We start from the raw sequence: 25700 nt of genomic DNA on the forward strand, positions 1-25700 counted from the left end.
AGCTTGCTTAATAACTATTCTCCAACCATTTGGGTTGGTCTAATAAAAGATATCAAATTCACCCAAGGAACCTTGTCTGCCTATATCCTTAGACCAACACAGCTACAACCTAAACTCCCATAACAATGTAATTCAACTGTCCTACGTAATTAAACTAACATGGAGACATTATTGAATAGAAAATAGACAACCACATATAAACTTGGATTCAGAGAAATGTTAAAAAGGAGTGAAATTATGCTCATTAGTGGCTAAATAATTTAGGACATCCAAGACATCCTTTAGCTTCTATCTGACAGAAGGCAATGGCCTAAGTTTTCCAAATTGGCACTAATTTTGAGATCATTGTTTGGAGCACTCATAGTTTCATAGTTACAGGGTCAGAAGGGACCTAATAGATCTTCTAGCCCGACCCCCCGCCAGGGCGGGAGAACAACCCCAAAAAAAAACACCCTAAAAACAAAAACGGGACTCAAATGAGTCCAGCCAGGTAAGTATCCAGCCTCTTCTTAAAGATCCCCAGGGTAGGGGCCAGCACCACCTCCCTTGGAAGTTGGTTCCAGCTCCTAGCCGCCCTAACTGTGAAGTAGTTTTTTCGGATGTCCAATCTGTACCTCCTCTCCATCAACTTGTGCCCATTACTCCTTGTTATGCCAGCGGGGGCTAGGGGAAACAGCGTCTCCCCCAAACCCTTCTGGTTCCCCCTAGTGAGTTTATAGACGGTCACCAGGTCCCCCCCTCAGCCTTCTCTTGTGGAGGCTGAATAGGTTCAGGTCCCGCAGTCTCTCACTGTAGGGTCTGCCCTGTTGTCCCCGGATCATGCGGGTGGCCCTCCTCTGGACCCTCTCCATGTTGTCCACATCCCTCCTGAAATGGGGCGCACAGAACTGGACACAATACTCCAGCTGCGGCCTGACCAGCGTCGCATAGAGGGGGAGGATCACCTCCCTGGCTCTACTCGAGATGCACCTGTGGATGCACGACAAGGTCCGGTTAGCCCTGCCAACCATGACCTCGCATTGTCGGCCCATGTTCATCTTGGAGTCAATAATGACACCAAGATCCCTTTCCGCCTCCGTGCTCTCAAGTAGGGAGCTCCCCATCGTATAAGTGTGCTGCTGGTTCCTACTACCCAAGTGCAGCACCCTGCACCTGTCCGTATTGAAACACATCCTGTTCCTGTTTGCCCACCCCTGTAACCTATCCAGATCCTTCTGCAATCTCTCTCTCCCTGCTAGCGTGCTCACCTCCCCCCAAATTTTGGTGTCATCAGCGAATTTAAACAGGTTGCTTTCCACCCCAACATCAAGATCGCTGATGAAGAAATTGAACAGCGCAGGCCCCAGGACCGAGCCCTGGGGGACTCCACTACCCACCTCCCCCCAAGTCGAGTATGATCCATCCACCACCACCCTCTGAGTACGACCCTTCAGCCAATCTGCAATCCATCTGACTGTGTAGGCATCTATGCCACAGTCGCCTAGTTTATTAATTAGGATGGGGTGAGAGACGGTGTCAAAGGCCTTGCTGAAGTCCAGAAAGACTACATCCACCGCGACACCTGCGTCCATGGCCTTTGTGACCTGATCATAAAAGGCAATCAGGTTGGTCTGACATGATCTCCCCCTAATAAATCCATGCTGATTGCCCCTGAGCATCATTTCTGATGCCGGCCCATCACAAATGTGCTCCTTGATGATCTTCTCAAAGAGTTTCCCCAGGATTGAGGTAAGACTGACGGGCCTATAGTTGCCCGGGTCCTCCCTTTTCCCTTTCTTGAAGATGGGGACCACATTAGCTACCTTCCAATCATCTGGCACCTGGCCCAAGCACCACGATCACTCGTAGAGCCGTGCCAGGGGCCCTGCAATAACCCCAGCTAGCTCCCTCAGCACCCTGGGGTGGAGAGCATCCGGACCCGCTGACTTGAACGCGTCCAGCCCCTCCAGAAGCTCTCTAACCCGGTCCTCCCCAACCTGAGGTCTGAAGGCAATCCCCTCGCGTCCGGCTTCTATCACAGCAGGGAAGTCCCGGTCCCTGCACAAGAAAACGGAGGTGAAGAAAGAAAACGGAGAAAAACTCTATTTGTGACATCTTGGGTGTGAGTTTCAGAACTGCCCAGACCCTGGAGCTCACACTGATTTTCAATGAAGTTGTGGGCCCCAGCTCTTTCAAAGAGAAAATGGAGAATGTCTCAAACTGGACATCTAGAAATGGAAGATTTTAAAATGAATGGGTCTGTTAAAATGCAGGTCTAAATGTAGTATCTTTTCACATTGCAAATAAAAAGTGTTTTCTTAACTCAGATTAGTTACATTAACTGAGCAAAGTCATAGAAAAATAATTGTCAAGTAAAACATCTCTAGTTTTAGTTTAATTAGACAGCTTCAGTTAAAGCCTATAGATGAACTGGAACTGGCCTCAGGTTATTAACCTTAAGTTAAAACTAATAATACTTTTTCTTAACAAATTCTGGTTAGCTTCCCAAATTACGAATACAGGGGAGGGAAATGGGGCGCTTGCAATGAAGACATTCCCCAAGCATTTGACCATTTTCAGATTTCACATACAAAAATGTAACTGTACATGCTCATATAAATAAGGAAAAAGATATAAAAAAAACTAACTACTACAGCATATGCTGACCTGAGCTAAAGAAATATACGGAGTAAATGGATGGCTCAAGAGGAATGGTAATGGGACAGAGTATCTATTTCCTTTTGGTCACCCATTAATATCTTACCCATATCAGTAGTGAAGAATAAGCAGTACCACTTCTAAAAGGTTTATGTGAAATAAGTTGCTGGTCTCAGTCCAGTTCTCTGTCTTGGTGGATGGAGTCCAGATCACAAAGCACTGTCAGAGTCCATTCCAGCAGAAGCTAATAACTGAATGGGCGTAGTGCCTGAATTGGGGCATGTTGGGATCAGGCACACTGGCAGGACACCACAGGGAAGTTTGCTCTGCTAGTGTCTGCATACTACTGATACCTGATTGTGGGCAACCACCAGAACAGTCAATCTATCACCATTCAAAAAAAAATCAGGCACTGAATTACATGAAAATGCATGAAGGAAAATGTCCAAACAAAAGTTTTGCTTCAACAAAGCAATGTTGTTTAGCATTTTTTGGCTTTGTTCCATCTCTAGCTGTCCAGTGAAACATCTCCGTATCTATAAAAAATATTTCAGAGACAAAAAGAACTACAGTAGGCAGATACATTTTTCACTTTCTACAAACACTCTTTGGATTTCACATTCTGTCAGACAGCTCAGAAAGACCAGAACATGTAAATCAATATCCTCCAACTTGGAAGACTAAAAACAAAGCATGTTTACAAAAAAAAAAAAAAAAAAAAATCAATAAACAGCTGCCTTAAAAAATCAGAATGATGAAACCCAGACTGCAGAAATCTATTAGTTCTGAGCCTTCAGCAGAAAAGCCTCCCAGTCCTAGAAAATGACAACACAACATGTCTGTTACATGGTGCTGGGGCCTGGATCTGCCGCACAGGCCAGGGTTGTACACCCCTGGTCCACAGCACAGTCTATATTTAACTAGAGGCCAATTGAAATTAAATTGGCCTAGGATTAGGGAAATACATAATTGGTTTATAGCTACTTTTTCCCTCAGTCTGCACCAAATCCAAACTTGGCACAACTAAGATTCTTGCCCAAAGTGCGCACGACTACAGTAAATTGTTCAGTGGTGAAGCATATAACAGGGCTGAGTGTCTAGTAACATTTATGACTATTGGAGCACAGTAGAAAAAGCATTACAGATTAAGTAGAACAAACTGTCCCATCCCTAAACTTTTTGTTTTGGACTAATTAAATCGCATCATAGATGACAGATCTAGCACTTCTGAGAGACCATATTGTCACAGAGCACTAAAGTATGCCTGCGCCTTTAAGGGCAGAAACAGCCTAGCAAAGGAGCCTGGCAGGCTAGTCAGAGCTCCACAGCTGCAGGTTGCCTGAGCAACAGGCTAACAAGGTAATTAGCTGGCACCTGCAGGTGGTCAGCTGACTGGAAGGAGTCAGAACCCAGGAAGCACATAATCCCAGGGCGGGGGCTGGCTGGGCTCTTACTGTCTGGCCACTGCAAGGAAAAAGAGCTCTTGTACCAGAGAGCTGCCCAATGCATCTGGCTGCCTGCTTGGCTGTCTCCAGATGCAGTAAGACTTTAGGAGCTTCTAAGGTACCCTGGGATAAGGGGTATGATATCCCAAGTGGGGGAGTGTGCTTTTTTTAAAGGCGCTGAGTGCTGCCTTTATTGTTAGTATTATGTTATAGCCTAGGGGCTTAGGTTTCTGTTATGGTTTGATCCGATGGACCGGGATAAGGCTAATGGGGGAGGAGGAGCCTCATTGGGGCACAATACTGTGTAGTGCCCCAGTGCCAGAGGGGCGCAGTGACAGGGGCCAGAGGGGTGCAGTAGGCAAGGGCCAAGGGCCCAGTAATAGGAGAATGTGGGCTAGTGCTTCAAAGCCAGGCCTGACACAGTGGGTCTAGGCTAGAAGGCCTACCTATATCAAAGGGGCAGAGGCCAAGTAGGCCAAGGCCCCAGCAGAGAACATATCAACAATGTTACCCCTGTGAGGCGTAGGGTGTGGTAGAGGGAAGGCTGGAGCCACACAACTGGCCCATAAGGCTTGAGGTGCCTTGTACAGCACTGTACTGAAGAGCCCATAGGGCCTGAGGTGCCCTGTGCAGCACCGTATTAAAGAGAGGCCTGGCAAAGGGTCCACAGATCACACAGCCTGGCATATTCTTCCACGAGCTTGAGTAAAGTTCAGCAGACTGGGACTAAGCGAAGGCCCGTGGGCAGCCTCCTGAGTTATTTTTCCAACAAAGACATGGCAGGAAAGATAAGACGGCACCCTTGGGGCAGAGTTTGCACAGTCAGAGCTGCCAGGGGCATCATGGCCATCCCTGGAGACCCGCGCCATGACACGTATAATACTTTGTTATACAAGAAGCCTGTAACGTTAATTGTTCCTTGCACATAAATGTAAAACTTGTTACATGGACTGCTCCAGTGATTCTTTTCTGACACATATAGAGTATTATAAATTTCTATAAGTGTAATTTCCTGAGGATTTTTCACTCATATTTGGGAAATTTGCTGCTCTTTGTCATCAGAAGATGCCTGACCTGATCTGATAGTACTTTGCTGCATTTTTTAGTCAATCAGGTATCACTGTACATACAAAAGAGACAGCAAAAATGCGCCATCAGAAAAAAGCAGGCAAAATGAAAGGGAAAAATTTTCAAATCAGACTCAGCCCCATACCTCTGAAAATCTAGTACTGAATGGGCCTGAGAAATTTGGTATATATCCAGTTATTTGTATATGCAAAATCCATATTTAAGTGGTGTAACAGGGAACCATAGTCCTGTTACCAGGAAGCAGAGCGGCCCCTTTAAATCCAGAACCTTCTGGGCGCAGCCGTCCAGTCGAGCAGGGGTTAAGGATCGAGCCCTGCCAGCTGGTCAGGTGACAGGAAGGGAAAGGCCAGAATCATATAAACCTCAAGCATAGAAGGCCATGGGGGCAGCAGAGAGGGAGACTCCTGATGACTATAGAGCAGCTGTGGCAGCCTCCTTGGGAAGAATATGCCACAGTGTGAGACAGAAGCACAATCACATGTAAGCAGGCGTTTGCTCTCCTAAGGGAGGTGGTGCTCTCTCCTACCCTGGGGGTCTTCAAGAGGAGGTTGGATAGGCATCTAGCTGGGGTCATCTAAACCCAGCCCTCTTTCCTGCCTATGCAGGGGGTCGGACTCGATGATCTATTGAGGTCCCTTCCGACCCTAACATCTATGAATCTATTTTAATCTTTGTTATATGGCCATAGAAGCCTATGGTTTACGTTTAATGTTAAGGCCGGTGTTTTGTGGCTGAGGCTGTAGGGGAGGAGGAGACCTCATTAGCACCGAGGAGCACCACGATAGACGGTTCAAGAAATCCTGCTGCATTAGAGGTGCAGCACTAGGGCCACAAACCCAGAGTCACTTGAAGGGAAGATAGGAGCCTTGAAGCCAGATCCTAGCGGGTGGACTTAGGCAAGCGGCCCTAACTACAGAAAGAGGGGCAAAGCCAGATGGGGTTGAGGCCCCAACAGCCTGGCACCACAGGGTGCAGTGTAGAAGGGCCAGTAGGCCTGGTGTCGTGGAGAGTATGAAACGGAGGGTCATGAGCCCGAGCGGGTTAGAGAAATAGAGCCTCGGAGTCAAGCCCTGCTTAATGGGTTTTGACTGACAGGCCTAGCTAGAGAGAGAAGGGGTAAGCCTACAGTGGCTGAGACCCCAACGTAAAGAGAAAATTATAAAAACATCTGCGAGGCATGGGGCACGTCAAAGGCAGGTAGAAGAGTGCATTTTGCCCTTAAGGCAACAGCTCATTATCTTACAGGTGGTGAGCCTAGAGCCTTTCTGGGAACCTTTGGGTCAGCCTCCCTCTTTTGTTAGAACCCAGTAACATCAAGTCGTGACAGGCAAGTAAAGGAGGGAAAGCTGATCCCCCAGGGGAGGAAAATACAGCAAGACTTGACAGGTGACCACTCACCGGCCTACAAAAAAAAAATGCAGCTAGAAACAGCGCTGTGTCACAAGTGGTCAAATAACCTTCATATGCTTCCCCTAGCAGTCTCACAAGAAAACTACTCTCTCTCTCCAATCTCTCAGTTCTAATCCTCAAAGTGAATTTACAAAACACCTTTCATAGACGGGCCTATGAACTTCACTTCATCAACCTCCTTGATACAAAAAAATCGTGGACTAAATATAGACATTCGATTTATGACACATTATAACCTGCCTGACATCTGACTCCCCAGGTACCTCTCCACTATTTACCAGCTACGTTAATTTCCCCCCAGCCTGTCTCTCTCCCACTGACTCCTCAATTTACCTCTTCACTGACTGTCTTTCTTGCATGCACCCCAGCCTCTGGCTTCTTTACTATTCATTCCATCCAGGAAGAGCACACACCAACTGCAGATGCTTACTCAGCCTGATGAAGGGTATTTATTCCCAAAAGTTTGCAAAGAAGAATTTTTCCAGTTATTTGAGTTGGTCTAATAAAAGATATTATATTTACCCAAAGAACCTTGTCTGCCTATATCAGGGGTGGGCAAAATGGGGGCCGGGGGCTGGATGTGGCCTGCCAGGCCATTCTATCCAGCCTGCAGGGCCCCTAAAAAAATTTAGAAAATTAATATTAATCTGCCCTGGGCTGCCTGTCATGCGGCCCTCGATGGCTTGCCGAAACTCAGTAAGTGGCCCTCTGCCCAAAATAATTGCCCACCCCTGGCCTGTGTCCTTAGACCAACACGGTAACAACCTATTTCCTAGTATTCTGCACTTTTTATCCCATCTCAGCTTGTCTTTATATTAAATTCTGGCCACATATTATGGCAATCACCACACATTATTGATTACTGGTACAGAATCATTTAGTTGGGCCTCTACAACACAGATTCCAGATTCTTCATTTGTCTGTGTATTTTCTCCCTGAATTGCATGTCCTTCATAGGGTATAAAGCAGAAATTCTGCCTGCAAAGTCAATGATTCTTTCAGGCTATTGATTCTAGCATTCCCCTCAAAAAGTAGCTAGTGGAGGAGAGAAAAGTGACTCCTGAGAAAAAAGATGACACTGAATCAAGTTTGACAAATCATCCCACCTAAAAAAAGGTCCAAATGCTTGGACTTTTGGTCAAATTATTCCTATAAAATCAGAAGTGATGATCAATCAAAAATGTGAATATAAGACTTCATTTTTCCTTAATGTTCATAGCAGGATGCTTTCCATGGCAGTCCTTATGTCCAAGATGATAGCTTATTGAAAAATGTTTAAGTTTCCTATATTGGTATTTCTTGGCTTCTCTGAAAAAGTAAAGCCAGAGTTACTAGCCCCTGATTCTCCAGAGCAAATCAATATGCTCCTTCGTTAACACAGGGATAATCAAACTGTCCCAGGGGAGCTGGGACGCCAGAGGAACCCCGGGGCAGCAAGGAGGCCTACTTACCTTCCGCAGGGCCGGAAGAGCCAGGGGAACCGTGCACGCCGAAGACGCCGGAACGGGGAATCAGCCGGGCCTTTATCCGGCTGCGGCTGAGCAGTGGGGGCGGAGGACACCTCCCTGAGGGAATAAAAACAGCCCTGCCGGGGCAGCGGGGTGGTTGATGAGGAGGGACCACGAGGGGGAACCCCAGCGTGGAGGAGAGCAACCGCCGCTCTCGGTGCGGCCGAGAGCGAGGGGCGGAGCCAGGGCAGGCTCCGAGGAAGCTGGCAACACAGCTGGCCGCAGGTTACACGCGCCTGGCCGCAGGTTTGATTGCGGAGCCGGCTACAACGCCGAAAGTGAAACTGACGACGGTACATGCCGTAGAGCCGGGGAAGGAGCCGGCGGCGTCTGGGGCACCGAAGCCTCAGAGGGAATTGACAGCAGGGAACGCCGCAGAGCCGGTGAAGGTGCCGGCGGCAGCTGGAATGGTGGAGTCAGTGAAGTAACTGGCTGCGCCGCAAGTAGCAGCGCCAGTGAGGGAACTGGCTGCGCTCAGAGCAGCAGAGCCAGGGAAAGGACCACCGGCAGCCTAAGCGGCAGGGCCGGTGGAGGAACCAGCTACGCTGCAGGCGAGAAGGCCGGTGAAGTAGCCGGCCTCTTCGAAAGTAGTAGGGCCGGGGCCGGGGAGGGGGGCCAGGCCAGATTCAGGGAGGAGCCGAGGGAGCAGGCTGGGGCCGGTGACCCCGGCAGATGCCATAGTGAGCTGGAGACCTGGGTGGACGGCTGGCAGGTCGGAGGTGAGGCAGCGGCGGTCAGAGGGCAGCAGTGGAGCCAAAACAAGACAGAACCACAGGTGGCGAGTGGCTGGGGTGTAGGGGAGGACGGAGCCCCAAGACAGCCCGCTGGGAATCGCGCCTACTCTAGTGGCTAACCCAAAGGAGGACCCCCCACTGAAGTTACATTCAAAGTCATGGCAGGCGAGTTCAGGGGCCTTCCTGATTTCAGCAGAGGTAACCTTCGGGGCCCACCTGTAAGCCTGGAGTCCATAAAATCTAGGGACCAGGCGAGGGTGGCACGGGAGCACCTACTAGAGTGGAGGTGGTTACACAAACCATTCTCCAACCTTCTGCTACTAAAGGAATGGATTTGGGATTAAAGCACAGAAATGGAAATTGAGAGATCTGCAAGAGTCCTTACTCTGCTCTAGATTTTCTGCATGACCCTAGGCAAGACACCCATCCTCTGGGCCTCACATTCCCCCTGTGTAAAATGGGGGCACACATAATGTCTTTCCTCATAAATTTGTAGTCTAGCTACACATAATTAAACAATGCTTTGAGTTCCTCAAATGCAAAAGGACTTAAAAATACAAAGCAAGCCAATTATACAACTAAATCCTACTCAGTATTGGTGCGAGTGTGGGAGAATCAAGTTAGAGCTTTGGGAGGAGTGCAAAATGTTTTGACTTTTGCAAGAATTAATTCAGGGAAGCCCTATAGCCTGTTATCCCAAACTCAGGCTAAATGACCACAAGAGTCCCTTCTGGCAGTATAATTTGTGAATCTGATGTCCAGGTCAACACTCTACTACCATACCAGCATAAAAGCTAAATTATCATAAGGCAGTTGCATGCTTTCACCCAATATTGAACTGTTTACACTAGTGAACACACAACTGTAAGTAATGCGCTACTTCTAACAGTTAACAGTTCCAGTGTATCCACTAGTTCGGGGCCCTCTTCTGCCCTTCTATACCAGCTGTGACAAATTCTGTTACTGTCAAAGTCAATGTTCTTCTGCAGAACTGAGAGTCCTGCAGCATTGACTGGACATATAATTATCATTCATTTTTATTTTATCTGCATGGCTTTCTGTAGGGTACAATGACCACAGAAATTACACCTCTTTCCAGCTACAAAGATAATAGGCTGTTCCTGGAGGTGCACAGTTGGGGAAAACATTTAATTTTAGAAGCTACATCCAAGATGACAGCAATTCACTGCCATTGTGATAATGTGTGGTGCTGATCCACAGGTGATAGTAGGCAACATTGGTAGGTGCCTAATCCCACAGATTAGGAATACTAGCTGAATCTACACATACATTGAACTGCAGAGTAGACTAATTGGTTGCAGAATAAAGCAACATCGTCTACACATGCAATGATGTACTATTAGGCCACAGTAAACTAATTTACTCCTCCATAAGGTGGTACTGCTGGGGACACTACTATGTTATGGCAGAGTAATGAACTGTGATTAAAAACATATGTAGATGCTGACATGGGTGTAAATTGTATCCAGTCAGCTCAACCAGCAGGGGGACAGACACTTGCCTTCTGCCTAGCCACACAGCTCTGCACTTTCAGCACCCTTATGCCCCAGCCAGGCCTTCTGCTGTCTGACACTGCCACCCAGAGCCCCTAGCCCTGGCGTAAACTGCTCTGCCTTGGCTCAAATTGCTGCTATCCTGGGTGCATATGTAGACACTGCACCAGCAGTAGTTTACTCTGGCTCAAACTGCTCCAGAGTTTATTGCTTTGAATTAATAGCATGAGTAGACGCACCCACTGTGTATAAAACAGGACTATATCCCTAGGGTCACAATGAAAGTACAGCAGTTACTATGCCTATGATGTGCTTGCATCACAAATGATGGTAGAATCATTCATCTCATCTAGCCAGTTTACAAACAACAGCAGTAAAAATGCAGTGATATAGAATTTTGTGAGGCTAATCTGAATACATACCCAGAGTGCCTGGCCAACTTGTGCTGCCTGCAATGAAGACCGTACAGTAGGGATGTCAAACTCATTCAGTCCCATGGGTCAGATGAGTGACATGGAGCCAGTCCACAGGCCAGATCAGGCCCACAGACCCCTTTCCTTTCCTTATCCCTCAGCATATGGAATCTGCTGGCTGCTCTAGCAGGACTGAGACCCATACTGAGAGTGGCACAGATCCTGGAGTGGCTAGAATGGGCACCATATGAGGCACAATCCAGCCAGAAGTATGTAACATAGATCCCAGAACAGCCAGGGAAGGTATTCTAGCCAAACTGCCCCACACATGGAGCCTGTTCTGGGAGCAATGCTGCATGTGGCACCCACTCCAGTCATTCCAGGACCTGCACTGCTTGTGATGCTTACATGCAGTGGGGATTCCTGACTGGTGGAAGCAGGTGCCACATTCTGTGCAGTCACAGAGCTGCTGGGGTGAGTGCTGCATGTGGTGCAGTCCAGCTGGGGTAGGCATTGTGTGTAGGATGGCACCTGCTCTGGCTGGTCTGGGAGCCATGCTACATGCCCCTGGCTGGACTGTACCACACATGGTGCCTGTTCCAGTTGCTCCAGGTTCCACACTGCAAACAGGGTAGGTCCCAGACTGGCTGGAGTGGCCACCAGATCCCATATGCCAGGGGAGGGGAAAGGGAGATGCTGTCTGTGGACCTGGTCTGCCCTGTGGATCAGCCCTGCACCATGCCCTGTGTGGATCTGATCAGATTCAAAGGCACGGAAGGGGGCCGGACAATGAGGCTCCACAGGCTCTATTTGACACCCCTGCCATACAGCCACATGTTCATTATTGTTGTTACCCATGCTCACTGTATTAAAGTTAGGATTACAGCACAGGTAGGCACCATCTTCCTTTCAAGTGTAGACTTACTATTGATAGGACCACATCCACATATGACCAGCTCTACTTCATAGATTTCATAGACATTAGGGCTGGAAGGGACCTCATGAGATCATCGGGTCCAGCCCCCTGCCCAAGGGGCAGGGAGTCAGCTGGAGTCAGATCATCCCAGCAAGATAAGCATCCAAGTGTGTTTTAAAGGTGTCCAGAGTAGGTGCTTGCACCACTTCTGGGGGCAGTCTATTTCAGACTCTGGGGACTCAGATGGTAAAGAAGTTTTTTTTTAATATCCAGCCTAAAATGGTCTTCTTGGAGTTTATGACCGTTAGACCTTGTCTTCCCTTGGGGTACCCTGGTGAACAGACGTTCTGCCAGTTCCAGGTGCACACCCCTAATATACTTATAGATCGCCACCAAGTCCCCCCTGAGCTTTTACTTTTCCAGGCTGAAGAGTCCCATGCCTCTCAGCGTTTCCTCATAAGACTTGTTCTCTTGTCCTCTGATCATATGCGTGGCTCTCCTCTGGACTCGCTCAAGCTTCTCCACATCCTTCCTAAAGTGCAGAGCCCAGAACTGGATGCAGGACTCCAGCTGTGGCCTCACCAAGGCCGAATACAGCAGGAGGATGACTACTGGCTGGACCCTATTCCCATTCATTCCCTATAAGATCAAACTCCCTTTGAGGAGGCTAGTGGGCCATTTCCACTGAGCTAACAGTCTCACCAATTCATAATACAGGAATGTGGCAGGGCCTGCCACTTTAAGGGCGGCAGCAGGCAACAGCCAGGTGCTTGTGTACAGCAGCCATTTTGAGACTCAGGGTATATATAGGGTGAAGCAGCAGTTTGCTGCTGGCAGCTGTCAGCATCAGCTGGCGAAATTGGGGCTCAGGAACAGCTTGGAGGTTTATGGGCTGGGGCTATGGGTATGGAGGAGGCTCCTGGTACTGCGCATGACCTAAAACTGCACCCTGCTGGGGACGGGTGGCCTGGTGGGGCTCCTAGTGGTGTGGGAGCCCCCAGGAAATGCCAAGCCAGTTACCACCCCAGTGAAAGGTGGGTCAGGGTGCCTTAATAGCCTCAGCCCCCACAACCACGTGGGTAAGCCCATAGTAGGGCCTGAGAAAGTAGACCCATGTAAGAGAGTATGGGCTAGATGCTCAGAAGCCTGATTTGAGGCACCCTCAACTGGTCAATGCTGGGGCCAGGATCAGAAGGGTCAAAAGGGCCAGGGGCCCACTGTGAGGGATACCCAGAGCTGACGGCCTGGGGTTCCAAGTGACCTTGGAGGTGAGGCTAGGGCTTGTGTGGTGAAAGGTCCTGGGGGGCCACACATGAGAGGGGCTGGAGTGCAAGGAGCTTGGCAGCCCAAAATGAGGGTGGAGTAGGCTGCCTGATGGGAAGGGATCTAGTTGGGGTCCAGACTAGAATGTTATGGGGCACAGTGTGAGGCTGGAAATGTTAAGAACTGAGATACCATCTGCAAGGCATAGGCTGCAGTGCAGGGAAGGCTTGGAGCTGCAGATAACGCCCCCTGGCATTGGGGCAAAAAATGGGAAGCCTCCTGCCTGGCTAATATCTTAATCATTTTCTATCAAGGTGTGGTGGGCAAGAGATGCAGGTAGTTAGCTCAGAAACAGGTGGGCAGGTCAACTTCTAACCGGCCCTGGGAAGGCCCCCGGTACACTTTCCAACAGCCGCACAACATTAGACCAGTGGTTGTCAGCTGGGGGTACGCACACCCCTAGGGGTAATTAAAAAGGTCATAGGAGGTATGCAGAAATGATGTGGCCAATAAATGCTATGTGCGTGGAGAGCTGGTAAGTCTGTTGAGGGAAGGGAGGTAGGTGGCGGGGGGGCAGACTGAGGCCCTAGTGGTGGGGGAGGGAGCGAGGCTGGGACAGAGGCAGGGGCTGCCCAGCCTGGGCAGGGCACGGGACTGAGCTGCACACAGGGTGGGGGGTGGCTCCCGCCACTTCATGCACCCTTGGGAGGGCATGGGTGGCGCATGACCCCAGATCTGCAATGTGGGCTGGGGCCAGGGCTGCGCCAGGCTCTTCCTGGTGTGGGGGTTGGGCTATGCTGTGCTTGGGGCACATGGCAGCAGCACTGGGAGGGGAAGTTGAGGGGACTATGGTGAATTTTGGAGTGGCTGCAGTCTCTCCTGTAGCCCCCCTCCCAGCGCTGCCGTCACCGAGCTGAGTGCAGCTCTGGCCCAGCCCCCCACCAGGAAGAGCCCAGCCCTGTCCCAGCCCGCAGTGGCAGCCCACTCTTGCCCCACGTGCAGATCCGGGGCACACACCATACCATGCCCTCCTGGGGTGTGCATAGTGGCAGGAGCTGCCGCCCCCCTCTCCCTGTGCCCCCCCAGACAAGCCACTCACAGCTCCATCCCACGCTCTACCCTGGGAATGCAGCACCTCCCCCTGCCCCAGCCCCACTCCCCCCCTCACTGTGGGGACCTCGATCTGCCCCCCCACACCCTTAAAAACAAGAAAAATATATAAAACGTACATGAGCTAAAACTTTGAGACAGAAGGGGTACACTTGTTAAAAAAGGTTGAAAACCCCTGGATTAGATGATAAAATAGAAAGATAAGAAACCCAGGCCAAATTCATTCTGGCATATGTGGTTTCCATTTTCAAAAAAGGGAGGAAGGAGGACCCAAGAAACTATAGGCCTGTTAGTCTTACCTTGGTCCTGGGTAAGCTTTTTGAGAGAATTATCCTGGCACATGTCTGCAAGGGGCCAGCAGGGGAGATTATGTTTAGGGGCAGCCAACATGGGTTCATAAGAGGCAGGTCCTGTCAGACCAACCCAGTGGCCTTCTATGACCAGGTCACAAAAATCTTTGGACGCAGGTGTTGCGGTGGACATAGTCTTTCTGGACTTTAGGAAGGCCTTCAACATTGTGTCTCACCCCATTCTCATTAAAAAACTAGGAGACTGTGGCGTCGACACCTACACAGTCAGATGGGTCACTAACTGGCTGGAGGGCCACACCCAGAGAGTGGTGGTGGATGGGTCTTATTCGACCTGGAGGGATGTAGGCAATGGGGTTCCCCAGGGCTCGGTCCTTGGACCCACGCTGTTCAACATCTTCATCAGCAACTTGGACAAGGGGGTAAAAAGCACCCTGTTCAAATTTGCAGATGACACCAAGATGTGGGGAGAAGTGGGCACGCTAGAAGGAAGGAATAGGCTGCAATTGGACCTAGACAGGTTACAGGGGTGGGTGGAGGAGAACAGGATGGGTTTCAACACTAACAATTGCAGGGTACTGCACCTGGGGAGGAAGAACCAGCAGCATACCTACAGGCTGGGGAACTCCTTCTCGTCAGTGCAGAGGCAGAAAAGGATCTTGGAGTCGTTACTGATGCCAAAACGAACATGGGCCGACAGTGTGGGGATGCGGTCAGGAAGGCCAACCACACCTTGTCATGCATCCACAGATACATCTCAAGCAGGTCCAAGGAGGTGATCCTCCCCCTCTATGTAACACTGGTCAGGCCACAGTTGGGGTACTGCATCCCACACTTCAGCAGGCATTGGGGGAGTCCCGGTTCCCCCAAGCACTACCAGGAGTGACTAGAAATAACAGTCACAAGCTGGCGGAGGGTAGATTCAGGCTGGACATCAGGAGGCACTACTTCACAGTCAGGGTGGCTAGGATCTGGAACCAACTTCCAAGAGAAGTGGTGCTCACTTCTACCCCGGGGGTCTTTAAGAGGAGGCTGGATGAACATCTTGCCAGGTCGTTTGACCCCAGAATTCTTTCCTGCCATGGTAGGGGGTCGGACTTGATGATCTGCTCAGGTCCTTTCTGACCCTACCAACTATGCAACTATGAATTATGGAACTCTCAATGACTAATATGCAGTGAAACTATTCAAGATGTTGGTCAAAATTTGCCTTCACTTTTCCCATAACTGTGCACTTATAACATGCTATTACATTTTTCACCAACAGACATAGCTGAACACTTGAAAAGACAAAATCTCCTAAATCTGTGATTTCTCAGAGGCAACCTCAGGAGAGCTGTGTATTGCGCTACTGATGTAAACAAAATTCCCCAGTGCAGTCAATGTGACAGATGCCTACTTCATAGGATCAATCAGATCAGGGCTTCATAATTTCATGCATATTTAGATATCTGTAAGTTAATGCATCTCGATACTACTGTAGTTTAGACCCCAGTAGTTCTGCTCACAATAAAGTCTTTAGCATAAACCTGATAGATTCAGGATGGAGCCTGTTACTGAGCAGGTAGGTACCAAACACAAAACCACTGTAAACACAGAGTACTTTTCTCCAGGCACTCAAGAAATGCATAGTTTCCCTGACTCTCCCTACTATGGTATTGGAAAAGATGATTTTGCTAAAACAACATGAAACAAAGCAGCGATGAGAGCATGCATTTGTATATTACAGGTAAATTACAGGGCCAAATCCTGTGCTCATTTACTCACATGAGTAGTCCAATTGTCTTTACTTGGTTTTCCCCATGAGTCAGAAGAGAAGGATTTGGCCCTTTCTATACAACCTATGATGTGAGAATTGAATATGATCTGCTTACCGAAGGATTTCTTTCCGAGTGAAAAAGGTACAATCCTGTAAAAAAAGAAAATGCATTAATTTACAAGAGAGAGAGATACCACCTTCAAGAAAACTGTTTCTTGCTTCCTGAAAATACAAGTTAAATTCAGGCTGGGTGTAAACAGTTTCAAGTTGCTGTGCTAAGCTCAATTTAACTGTGGCTCATAACAGGGAGTTGTGGACATGGTGCTGTAAAGTAACTGGAATCTGAATTCTCTTAAATCTAAGGAGGTCAGGACTGTCAGATAGGCTCTGTGTATTCATAGGCTGAAACATCAAAAAATCCTGTCGTGTCTTTTGTATGTGCCATCGGTGGCTTTGCTCAGAACAGTCACTGCACAGTAAAATGACCAGACTAGAAGGGGTAGCTATAGAAAGGAGCTCTATGATGAAAATACCCAGTATATATGCTTCAGGGAACTGTTCTTCAACTATCAACACTTTGCAGTAAAATAGTTCTAAAATGATCTAATTAAAGTAGTAGTATTGATAACAATTATTTGTACTGTAGCAGTACACAGGCACTCTAGTCATGAATGTGTTATGCTAAGTGCTGTACAAATACAGTATAAAGAAATACAGTCCCTGGTCCAAAGGGCTTACAAACTGACAGAGTTGTTTATAAATTTTATACTTAGGCCACTCAGTGACAAGGTAATAATTTCTGACCTATAAATGTCCTAAACAGAGCACATGGGAGAAGGAAATGTGATTTAATTCCTACGTTTCACTCACTTAAAGGAAAAGCATTTCATTGCTGTACTGAGAATCCTTCTGGCCCACTGGCTGCTCCTTCCAGGAAGGGGAAAGAGAACTAGCATAGCTGGTTGTAGTTGTATCCCCTAAGTTGTCTCAGGTTTCCAGGTAGGCTATCACGCCTGTTTGGCATCAATAATTAAGTTCTCTTGACCCTCTCCATATGAAGTGGTAGGAGAGGCAGTTCCTCCTTCAGCATATTGTATGGCAGAATACTGTTACAGGGGCACAATGGGAGGACGCCTTGTGAGTTGCTGACAGTGATGTCACATTGTCTGGAACTGCACAAAATGAAATCTGAGCCAGCTGGGTAGGTGCTCACTAATTCTAGCACATGTAACACCTACAGTCAAGGTACCACTTGAAGACAATTCATTTACTAGCAAAAGGCTGGTACAGTTGGATAAACAAATATGATGTTATCAGTACCAATCTTCCTGTAATTATGCAGACTTGTGAAAGCAAGACTGTTACTTCACTAGAGAATTGAGAAGGAAATTCATGTCCAAATGGATGCAAAGATGGAAAACAGATATTATCCTCAAAGAATTACTCAAGTCCCTCTAAACTCCCGAAATAAACCTCTGGATTCTGGTTCAGACCTCTTTCTGGTAACAAATACACCCTCTGCTTTATAGGCACTTTAGCTAAGACAGTACCTATAAACTTGTTTCAAGATTAGATGTTCAGATGACTGCACACAGTCTCTAGGAAGTGTTTTGCCTTTGAGAAGATTGGCTGTTCTTCCCTGGCAAATGCTAAGTAATTTTATTGAATTTTGTAGTGACTGGATCTGTGGCAATTTAATTCCAATTTAATTAAAGACTTTTGCCCAGGAGAGATGCAGAGCTGAATCATCTGATTTTCATCTGGAGATTTCATTCATACAAAAATAACCAACAAAAGAACAAGTAGTAGATTGACATATATTCTCTTTTTCAGAGAGGAGGGTGGAAAGGGCTTGAGAAAGCAGGGTATACTGTCTATGTTTAACACTACTGATACTTGCTCTCCCTCAAAGGGAGACAGGCACATTTCCTACCATGCACATTCCTGACTATGGCTTATTCTGCTAAGAATTTAAAAACCTCACACCCATCTACTGTGCTTGAAGTTTAAAGCTCACCCGACACCTGCCGTAACAGCACAAGGCAGTTCCCTCTATGGGAGTAACCTAAATTAATGAGGGGGGATGTGCCCCAGTGAATTTACCTCCTGGACTCAATCTCAGTAATGTCAGTCAAAATATTCCCTTCCTCCATGATGCCCATTGCTACGCAGTACACATGGGGTTTTCAACCAGGGGGTACACGTACCCCTGGGGGTACTTTGGAAGGCCCCAGGGGGTACGTGGCAGCAGCGGCATGAAGAAGCTGCTGGCACTTGTGGTTTTGCCACTGTGTGGAGGACCCCCTCCCCCCTCCCACTCATCAACCGGCCGCTGGGGGACTTCTCACTTCTTGACCAGCCCCCAGGGGTACCCTGACCAAAAAAGGTTGAAAACCCCTACCATTGCCCCTCCATCTACAGACTCTGTATGTATGAAGGTTCCTGGAGGCAAGACCTTGCTTTCCAAGAAGGAAATGCATAAGTTGTCATATGGATTAGTCACTGAGGAAATGTTGAAAGGTCATTGCTGTCTTTAGAGGTTAGATGTCATTTAACCATTTATCTACTTAGTGTACCATCTCTGGTTAATTTCTTTTTTTCTGTCTGCATGTCTGCCTGTGGCAGTGAATATGAGGAGATTCTTTTGTAAATAAAGTTCAATTAACTTTTTCAAGCTTTCTGTCCCATAAAATAGAAAATTCAGTTTAACTATCAAGAAACTGGGGGTCCATTCAGATGTGTCTGTAAGTCATTTTTACATTATCCATTTTGTTAATTAACAAGAGTGCAGTTGCTGATCTTTCAGAGCAAGGAATCAGTTCTGAAACTAAATATGAATAACTTCTTAAACATTTCTAGGGAGAAAAAACACAAAAGAAAAGAGCTGGGGGCATGTTCTAAATACCCAGGATTGGTTTTGAATAGCAATAGAGATTGCTCTGAAGTCATAAGTGAGAGACATATTACTGGGAATTGTATCATTACAGGAAACTTTACTGTTAAGATGTAGACTGGAGAATAAATGCTACTAAAATGGTAGGGCCCAAATATTCCTGGATGTCTCAGCTGACAAGTTTCTTCACCAAAGAGTCACTGAATTAATCTATTTTAGATCTGTTTTGGGGGTTTTAATAAATAATATGATCATAGAAAATAATCTTGAACTGAGAGATCATGATTTGATTCTGTTTGAATTAAATAGAGGGATAAACAAAAGTAGCTCTGTACTGACACGTTTTATTTTTAAAAGGGAGAAATTTTATAAATGAAGGGAATTATTTAGGGAAGTCAACTAGACAGGGCAGTTCAAGGACTTGAATGCAGAAGAGACATAGATTTTCTTTAAGTTCAAAGTTCTAAAACTATCAAGAACCTGTATCCTAAAGTAAAAACTTACAGGAACAGGCTCCAGACCTAAGTGGATAAGTAACCGCTTCAAGAAGGATATTAGGAAAAAGATGAGCGCATACAAGGAATTTAAAAAGGATCTCTCAGCAAAGAAAGCTGAGTTTTAGAAAACATGAATTCTAGAGGATAAAATGAAAATTCCCAAAATGTTTTGCAAGAAATTTTGCAACAAACAGCAAGAGGCTCTTCAGTTACAGTAAAATAAAAGGAGAATATGAGAAGAAAAGGATGGGGCTACTATGAGGATGGGATAGAGATTTTTTTTTGACTAAATTAATTTCTACAAAATGAGTGTTTCATCTCAGTTTCTTTAAAGAGGGTGTTGTTGGACAATGCAGCAAAGGCAAGATGAATAATAGCAATTAGGATATGGAAACAGAAATTACCACAAGCAAGGTAAAAGCATAACTCCAACTCCAAAAGAGACAAGCGTACTCAGTCTCAGAGGACCACATAACCTCCATCCCAGAATTCTCAAAGATCTGGTTCGTGAAATTGCAGACCCAGTAGCAAATATTTTTAATAAACCTATCAAGTTGAGGATAGTAACATATGACTGGAAAACAGCAAATGCAATACCTATATTTAAGAAAGGAAAGAAGTAGCTTCAGCAGTTACATGCCTCTTAGTCTAACATCAATAGTATTCAAGGCTTTAGAACAAATTTAAAGGAAAGAATAGTCAAGGAGATAAAGGTGACTTAAAATGGAATAAAATGTAAGGGATTTATCAGAGGTAGATCGTGCCAAACTAACCGCATGTCTTTATCTGATAATGCTAATGATTTTCTAGGCTAAAGAATGATGTACATCTCATCTATCTAGACTTCAGTAAAGCACTATGTGGGAAATTATTAGTTGAGATGAAAAAATGAAATGTAAGGGGAATAATAAAAGAAATAGGAGGTAGGTGAACTAACTAGTTAAAAGGGGAGGAGACATTAGGTAGTACTGAAAGGGGAAATATTATTTTAAAAGAAGAACTCAAACTGGAGCAAATGCAGAGAAGGATTTCTAGGTTAGGAGAATGGAGAGACTATCAGCTAAGAGGTGACTAGTAGAGCTTGTCTAGTTTAGCCTAGCAGAATGAAAGCTCAGAGGAGATACGTGCTCTTCATATACAGGAAACCCTCGTTATACGCGGGTTCAGCATTCGCAGTTTCAAATATTCAAGAATGCCAAATCCGCATTTTAAATACACTTTATATACTTCCAGGAGCTCCTTGGGAGCTCCGCACTTGCTGCTGCCACACTCCCACCACCGCCGCTGGGCTCCCACCACTGCTGCCACACTCCCGCCATCACCATCGGAGCCGTGCCCCTGCCCCAGCGGCACTGCATTCATGAATGCAGACTGCGTTCATGAACGCAGTGCCTTATTCGTGGATTTCGCCATTAGCAGGGGATACGAGAATGTATCCCCCCTGAATAGCAAGGGTCGCCTGTATACATAAAGGAGCTAAACACCAGGGAAAGTAATAGAGCTATTTATGCTAGGAGACATTGCTGGCAAATAGGTATAAAATGGTCATGAATAAATTTAGTTTGGAACGTAGAAGGTTCCCAACCATTATAAAAGTGAGGTTCTGTAACAGCCTTCTGGTAACAGTAGTGGGCAAAAATCTATCTTTTCAGATGGAGCTTGATTAATTTATGAAACGAATTTGATGTGATGCCTGCAATAACGGGGATTGGACTGGATACAGGAGGACCCTTCGAATCCTTTCTAGCTTCCTTATTTGTTGTATGGATTTATATGTATAATATATATTTACCAGTGGCAAAGCAGGGGGAAATTGACCATTCTAATATGGTAGGGCTTTGCATAGGAAAATTATAAATAACTAGCCACAGTGCACTGAAGACACAAACTGCTTCTATTCCCATTAAAGTCAAAGATAAATGTTCAAATCATTTCAGTGAGAGCAAGACAGAATTTTGTGTCATACCCAAGCTTTAAAATTGGAGAGTTCAAAAATCTTAGTCCCACAGTCTTGGGCCTAACACTGAAAATAGTTTAAAATCATGCAGACTTCTGTCTAGAAACTACTGGAACAAAATCATCTCCTGTAGCTTTTGGCAGATTACAAACAAAAAGACAGTATAGATCTGTAGTACAGCATAAGGAGAGTTAGTAGTTTTAAGCAAGAACTCTGGCTGGTACACAATTTGGAGAGGGGTCGGTGAATTTTATCTTACTTCCAGTAACAGGAATGAGAGTTTTACCACTAACAGTAATGACCTTATAAACAAGCTTAAAAGGCCTGATTCTCCAGGCAGGCATGCTGAGGTTTAACTGGTACAGTACTCAAGCTCATAAAGGCCCAGTGATCTAGGGTGAATGTAGACAAAATGGGGGCCCTAAATTGAAGCAGTGGGTTTTTAAAAACACCACTTCAATTTAGGGCCTTTTAAACCTCCATGTTGTGTGCACACCCACACACACTTACCTGTCTCTTTGGCGGGGGGGGAGGGCAAGCGGCTGGTGGGTGGAGCGGCCCTTGGGCTGCAGGGGGATGGAGGTCGGGAGTGGTGCTTTCTTCTGCGGCAGTGGGAGCCTCCCCCAGGTGGCACCCACCTGCAGGCACCCAGCTCGGGCAGTCCTGGGGGACACCGTAGAGGGAAGCACCGGGCCCCCACGCAGCTCAGGCAGGAAAGCAGGCTCTGGGGGGCAGGGTGATCAGGCTTACTGCTTTTCTTGGATGGAGCCTACCTTCCCGGGCTGCTGACAGGCTGCCTGCAGGGCTTCCTGCAGAGCCCCTGAGCTGCAAGGAGCCCAGTGCTTCACTATGTGGCTGTAGGGGCAGCAAACTAAAACTCTTCCTTGGAGGAGTTTTAGTTTGCTGTGCCCCAAGTCATTTAAGGTGCATTACACTGCCAAATTTGCTACAACGGCTGTAATTAATACATAATACACTGCTGATGCATGCAAATACCGACACCATTAAAGCAGTGCAAAAGCATTTAGCCCACTTTAAAGTGTTATGCACATATGCCCCTCATTTTGTCTACACACAACTATAAAGAACAATAGCACAAAGGAGTAAAGAACTGAAATTCTTAGGTCCTGTGCCTGGCTCTGGTATTGACTGCTTGCCTAACTTTGAGCAAGCCTCTGAGCCTTGAAAATGGGGTTAAGCCATCTCTTCCCGGCTCCAGAAAGAGACTATTTTAAGTGTTGTTATAATAAGGCCAGGAACTTTGTCTTTCTCACATACATGTGCTGCAACTGATGGATGAATGTCCATGATAGACCTTAGAGGTATTGTAGTCTGATGACACACAGATATAATCACAGTTTCTCTGCCAGTTCCATTAGCTCTTCTGTAAACTACTCATTGAAAGTTGTTGGATCTTTAGAGCTGTTGAAATGTGACTAAACAATTAGGGAGACAGATAACTGTACTGGGGATGCTGATATTTAATTTTCAAGAAATGTCAAGTGTACATGCAGAGTGTACTATATTAGATAGCGCCAGAGTAAGTTAAGGGTAGAATTCATTCAGTGGAATCTGCTGGCATCACTGTAGCCTGCAGCTTATGAATGGAAGGAATAGGGCCCATTGAGTGAATTACCATTAACACTAGAGGACATATATTGTTGTGTATAAAATGCAGAATAGTAACAGATCTATGCGATGTCCTCATAGGATCCTTGGGGACACTAACTGCAGTTTGGGTCAATGAAAAGCAAGGGAGACAGACCCTGGAATAAGCAAACAGTGATGTGCTGACATTAAAACAATCAGGTTTAGAAGGTTATTGCAGTATCACATTTAACACACCAATTTCCAGTTTATTTCTTCTTAGATATCATAGGTGTATAATCCTACTCTTTTTATTGCACGTTTTATTGAGGCCAGGTGTATTTAGAATTGGCAACAGCTGTAACAGAGGATTAGGAATGAGGAAATAATGTAGCAAGTAGAACTATGTTTGGGCATATGTGTTTGCACACTCTGAGGCACAAATGAAGGTGCCCATTTTGGGTACACTCCTGCTCCTCTTGAATCAACCCAAAAAGTTACACACATGCCATGGGTCTCTGAGTAATTAGCTACTATTTTAAAGCTAACCTGTGGAAAACAGATTTCTTCTACTGCAGTAGGAGACAGAGTGATGTCTTGGACAGGAATCAAGACTGAGGGAGGACACATGACTTCTAGTCTTGCCTCTCCCACTATTTGCTCTCTGACTTTGGTCTCCCAGCCTGTATGTGTGTTGTCTCTCAGATCTGTCTCTTTGTAGGTTTGTATAGCACTTAGAAAAACTAAAGGTGTCACTTTAATACAGTTGAGAGTGATATCATATGGACACATCCATATCAAATGACTGCAATAGAGAGATAATCTGGGACAAAAAATACCAAGCATTTGATCTAACAGCCATTGAAACTGGACATTGCCAGTGACTTCAATGTGGGCAAGATACTGGATTGAAATTCCAATAGTAGAAATAAGAAGTGTTTACTATATCAAGCCTTGTGTCTATTTTTAAATTTCAAAATATCTATTCTGAAATTTTACTTTGTGAAATTCTTATTATTCTTGCAGCATATAAAAGACAATATTTTACTATAATGAGACAAACAGGGTTTTGCCAAGATGCCATCAATGTATCACACTATACATTAATCAAATAATCTGTCCAGATGAATAGATGTTTTTGCTACCTTGAGTGCGTGTTTTGCCACACTGAACAATATCACTTCCAGCAATAACCCTCTTCTGCCCACTGTCAATTTAGTCATGTTTTCAGATGGATTTCTCTTAAGATTACAGTTAGATCAAAATTATGTGCATGCTCATGTACCTTAGCAATTTAGGATTTATGTTTGATTAAAAATGCTTGTCAGAATGTTAGATCTACACTGACAAAGGTAAATGGATGTTTGATTCCTCTCAGAAAAACACAGGGTAGAACAGGAGGCTATAGATATGCAAACCAGGTTTAAAAATTCAGACTATGTAAATATGTATCCCACATTGCAGCAGTAAAGACAAAGCTGTCAAAAACTAATGAATAAAAAGCAAAGGTTTATGTATTTACAAAAATCTGTTGTCAGAGTATCAGAAAGCAGCAGCAAAGACCTCTGTACTGGTATTTAGAATGATAACAGCTGGGATTTTAGCTGGTCTTTTCAGTGGTAGCAGATGAACAATTAATTTTGCTTGGTGCATAGTCAATGGAAGATGAGTGGATAAACAAGAATCAGACTAAGGTCAGCTCTCATAAACCCGTATTATAGTAAGTAGAATTGAAATCGGTGAGACTACTCAAGTAAGTCAGTATTTGTAGCATCTGGCCCTGGGACAGAACTGCAACACTCTAATTTATGTTGGAGAGTAATGATCAGCAGGGATCCTGGTTTTCTCTGTTTAAAAATCTGCCTGCCCCTTCCCCTCACACTGCACTTCCTGTAACTTCCTGACCTGGCTTTATTTTATAGATGGCATTTCTTGGCAGGCCATAACAGGTCTTTGCTATAGGGTGGTTTTAAACTGATACCTTCAATTTATCTTTTATCTCTATATTGACCTGTGCTTTAACAAAGGAGAAAATGTTGGCTGTATAACAAAGCCCGCACTAGCAGGTGACATAAAGCAATAGTTCGGCTGTTTTTTACTACTTTTACTGTAAAAATAACTAGAAACCAACCTGGAAAACAAAACTGATGTACTAGATGATGAATAAATAGAAAGTAAATTATAGTCCCTACCTCAAAAAGCTTACAATAGGACAGACTTGCAAGAGAGGGGGAAAAAGAACTGGAAAGTCTGAGGCAAAATAGCTGTGCGCCCCAAATTCTATCACCTTCATCTACACTAAGACAATAAAGAAATAAATCTTGCTCATCCTACTCATACAAAGAGTTTCACTGAAGGCAGTTGTCAACAAGCAAAGTGACCCCGCCAAATTATTGTATCAAAGTGTTAAGTGACGCAACCATTGTAAATAGTGATGCGGTGGCGGAGTGTATCAGCAATTTGACCCAACATGCAAGCAATGCGTGATCAGGGCGTGATCACCTGTGGTCTAGCCAATTAAAGACCACCTAATGGGCATGGCTGGCTGGCCAGCATGTCCACGGGTTCCAGAATGTACCATCAGGGGAGCTTCCTGATTGGCCGAAAAAGTTATATAGGGGACCGCACGCCTCGGTGCGTGGTCCCCAGGCTCTGACTCT

General features: G+C 45.9%; 1 protein-coding gene across 3 annotated transcripts in view; it reads right to left on the reverse strand.

The window, feature by feature from the left end:
- The window catches only part of CIB2 (calcium and integrin binding family member 2), a 116892-nt gene that overhangs the window by 83720 nt on the left and 7472 nt on the right, over window positions 1-25700 (reverse strand). For all 3 annotated transcript variants that reach the window (XM_006027214.3, XM_025208410.1, XM_025208411.1), the window contains exon 2: window positions 16222-16256. In XM_006027214.3, coding sequence (XP_006027276.1) covers window positions 16222-16256 — 35 coding nt within the window. The remainder of the gene's footprint in view (window positions 1-16221; window positions 16257-25700) is intronic.

This window comes from Alligator sinensis, unplaced genomic scaffold, assembly GCF_000455745.1.
Source record: "Alligator sinensis unplaced genomic scaffold, ASM45574v1 scaffold954_1, whole genome shotgun sequence".
NCBI classification, from domain to species: Eukaryota; Metazoa; Chordata; order Crocodylia; family Alligatoridae; genus Alligator; species Alligator sinensis.